Here is a 3,862-nt window from a genome sequence, read left to right as displayed (position 1 = left end):
GGGAGCAGAGGGCGGCTCTGCTTGTGTTGAAGAAGTGAAAGTGAAAGAATCGAACAGTTGAGACTCCGAGTGTCTGTCGTCTGTCGGAGAAGATGCTGCTCAGTGTGAAGTCCTGCGAGCTGCAGGCCGGAGGCTTCTGCTTCGAAAACAGCCGCCGGTGAGAAAACTCTGCACCTTTAGATTCATACAGATTATATTTTAATATAGAGTTCATGTAGTTTACACGTGGTTCTCCGTGACCTGTTGTGACCTTCAGTGTCACTGTGACATTGGTGTGATGCGGAACTCTTTATAAAAACAAAGACGTGTAGACTCCAGGAAGTGTCTGAAGCCTGTAATGCCTGTAATGACCAGCAGAGGGCGTTCTATGCTCTGTTTGACAGTAAATGGACCATAATGTACAAAATGAACATCATGTGTTGCAGAAGACTTTAAACTAGAGATTGAACCACAAACGTCTTCAGGAAAATGTTTGACTGACGTTATGAATCAAGTGAGAAGTCGAGTCACGTTCTCACAGTCGCCCTCTGCTGGTCGGGACACAGAACACAGGCTTCACACACTTTCACGTTAGCTTCACGTCCTCTGTAATTGATCCAGTCTATGGTTGATGCTTGTCGAACCACAAACTTTGATACACGGTGATTCAATTGTGTTTCATTTAGAGTCAATTAGCACCCAACACTTTTTGTTAGGATACTAACTGCCCCCAAATTTCCAGAGTATTACATGACCCTGGTCGGTTGAATCCAGAACATCAGTCTGTCCGTGAGTCTCCCTGATTCCCTCATTCTCTATTTCCAGGAATGCGGCGTTGGAGTCCAACTTGTCAGAGCTCGGCTACAAAGCTCCCAGTGCCAGAAAGACGGGGACGACCATCGCTGGGATAGTTTACAAGGTGACGATCGGACGCCAGGTGCTTAAAGGAAATCAAACTGTGGACACGAGTCCGATGATGAGTGGTGGTGAGTGTATCTGCTTGTGCTCGTCCCTCAGGACGGAGTGATCCTGGGAGCAGACACCAGGGCCACGGACGACATGGTGGTGGCCGACAAAAACTGCATGAAGATTCACTACATCGCTCCGAAGATCTAGTGAGTTTGACTTTCTTTACATAGACTCTGTTAGCAGATGTTAGCAGATGTTGGCGGAGGTACATCACTCGTGTTCATGTGGCTGAACTGTGTCTTGTCTGTCCCGTGTAGCTGCTGTGGGGCGGGCGTGGCTGCGGACGCAGTGACCACCACACAGATCATGGCGTCCAACGTGGAACTGCACATGCTCAACACCGGGCGGCCCCCCCTTGTTGCCATGGTAACCCGGCAGCTGAAGCAGATGCTGTTCAGGTTTGTTTTTCATGTAAATACAATAGAATAAGTTTGAGTGAGAAAACAGCTCTGTGAAATCTGATCGATTCACCTGGTGTCACAGGTACCAGGGTCAAGTTGGCTCATCGTTGATCGTGGGAGGAGTCGATGTGACCGGAGCTCACCTGTACAGCGTTTACCCACACGGCTCCTATGACAAGCTGCCTTTCCTCACCATGGGTACGTGTGTGTGTGTGTGTGTGTGTGTGTGTGTGTTTAATGCTCTGTACACTGGTGTGTGTGTATGAAACTCAGGTTTCAAAACCACAAATCCAGCTGAATCAACAGTTCCACATTTTGAAACTCAACCACACAGTCAGCAAAAGAAAAATACATTATAAATGAAATAAAATCAAAACGTCTCGTAATGTTTGATTGTGGTTTCAGGTTCTGGAGCTGCAGCAGCCGTCTCTGTGTTCGAGGACAGATTCAAACAAAACATGGAGGTGAAGTCGATCATTCATGACGGGTGCTACAAATAAAGAAAGATATGATAAGACTTTATTAATCCCACACCCGGGAAATCAACTTGTTACAGCAGGAGCAAGAGTCAAAAAGTCATCAGGGAAGAAAATATTCATATATATATTTCATAGTGAAAGTATTGCCTGGTGAGACACGGCTGAAATGTGCAGTGGTTTGTATTTCAACATGCTGTGTAAATATCTTTATTCAACAATAATACAAAAAACAAGCCCAAACCACAACATAATATTACAATGAAACTGTATCTTGTTTTCAATTCGCCCTTTCAGAGACAATCTGTATCTGTCCGTGTCTCTGTTCCTTTTCAGCTGGAGGAAGCGAAGCAGCTCGTGCGAGACGCCATCGTCGCAGGTATTTTCTGTGACCTGGGCTCCGGCAGCAACGTGGACCTGTGTGTCATCACCGAGGCCGGAGTGCAGAACCTGCGAGGCTACGACAAGCCCACGGTCAGGGGCAAGAGGTGAGGGAACCAGCAGTCATGTCTCTCCCTGTCCAATAATCAGTTTTCATGCACGTGTAAAAGACCCGCACATGTAGAGTTAGAAACTGTTTCTTCCTGGCTGGAGACGGCGATATTTAAACTCTCATCTCTTCCTCTCGTCTCCTCCCAGAGAGGGACAGTACAGGTATAAACCCGGCACCACCAGCGTCCTGAGCAAAACTGTGACCCCGCTTTCCCTGGACGTGGTCGACCAGTCTGTTCAGATCATGGACACGGAATGAAAGCCCTCCACCATCTTGCTCCCCAATACCTCACTGATCTCCTCTCCCCCTACCAACCCACATGGTCCCTCAGATCCACCTCTGCCGGTCTCCTCTCCATCCCCAAAACCAACCTCCGCAGCCTGGGACACAGAGCATTCTCCAGGGCTGCTCCCAGGCTCTGGAACTCCCTCCCCCAAGAGATCCGTGATTCCGACTCCCTCACCACCTTTCAGTCACGCCTAAAAACCCACCTCTTTTCCTCTGCATATCCCTAGCTCCCCCCGTTCCACTTTTATTTTATTTCTTTTTTTTTTGTACCAGCGCTTTGGGTCCATGAAAAGCGCTTTATAAATCAAATATATTATTATTATTATGAAATGATACAAGAACAACAGCTCTTTCCTGCTGGAATAAAAATCTCGTCAATGCTTGGAAATGATGTTGGTTAATAAGTTTCACTTACTGTAAAAGTGATTTCTTGAATAAAAAAAGCTTTTTTCTGTCAAATGATCGGATTCTGCGTTTAATTGGTGACTGCACCTGAGCGACTGTTACCTGCTGTAACGTTTAGAGATTTAAATCTCAGATGTGCAGCTTTTATTGGCACAAGGTTAAAAACAACAACATACTTAAAATTCTATTACATTATTGTTTTTTTAATGACCATCCAAATAAATCAAGGTAAACAGGAAGACAAAACAAAAGTAACTATTAATCAAGTTTTGTTCTATTTTGTTTAAAATAACTGAATTTGATATTTAGATAAATACATTTTAAAACAAAATGAACTGTTAAACAGTTTTATTTTATTTTGGTTAAAACAAATAAAAAAATGTATAAATAAACACTCAGGCACATATACATTGTGCCTGAGTGGCTCTTTAAACAGGCATCCAATCGTCTAGCTTGTGTCCGTCCAGCTTCTGGTGCGTTTCATTCTGACACCGGGACAGCGCGGTGCGTCCGAGCAGCGTCACCGGTGTATCCTGGCCTTCACGTCTCCGCCCGGTTCAGCGAGTCGAGACGTGTTCACCACCGAGCGCTCCCAGAACACTTGCTCCAAGCTGATTGGCCGAGCCAGTGAAGACGGGCCGTTTGAATCTGTTGTTGGTTTCGACGTTTTTATCAAACATTTGACTCCGGAACATTGTTCGACTCCACCACAGGTACGTTTATAATCATTACTACAAGAGTAGGGACGTTTTAAAAAATTAAGAGAAAGAGTTTTTAATGACAAGATAAATGTAAAACAGCTAACACCGAGAAGGCGACGGGAGTGCTGCTGCTGTTGTTGTTGTTGTTGT

General features: G+C 45.3%; 1 protein-coding gene across 1 annotated transcript; it reads left to right on the top strand.

The window, feature by feature from the left end:
* Positions 1–3,065, top strand: psmb10 (proteasome 20S subunit beta 10). Its single transcript, XM_035608388.2, has 8 exons — positions 1–157; positions 805–898; positions 997–1,094; positions 1,206–1,346; positions 1,432–1,547; positions 1,755–1,813; positions 2,162–2,313; positions 2,465–3,065. The coding sequence occupies exons 1-8, from the start codon at positions 93–95 to the stop codon at positions 2,574–2,576; spliced, it is 837 nt and encodes a 278-aa protein (XP_035464281.1). The 5' UTR covers positions 1–92; the 3' UTR covers positions 2,577–3,065.
* The last annotated feature ends 797 nt before the right edge of the window (positions 3,066–3,862 follow it).

The sequence above is a fragment of the Scophthalmus maximus genome, chromosome 20 (genome assembly GCF_022379125.1).
Source record: "Scophthalmus maximus strain ysfricsl-2021 chromosome 20, ASM2237912v1, whole genome shotgun sequence".
Classification (NCBI taxonomy): domain Eukaryota; kingdom Metazoa; phylum Chordata; class Actinopteri; order Pleuronectiformes; family Scophthalmidae; genus Scophthalmus; species Scophthalmus maximus.
This window is presented reverse-complemented; position numbering and strand designations above follow the sequence as displayed.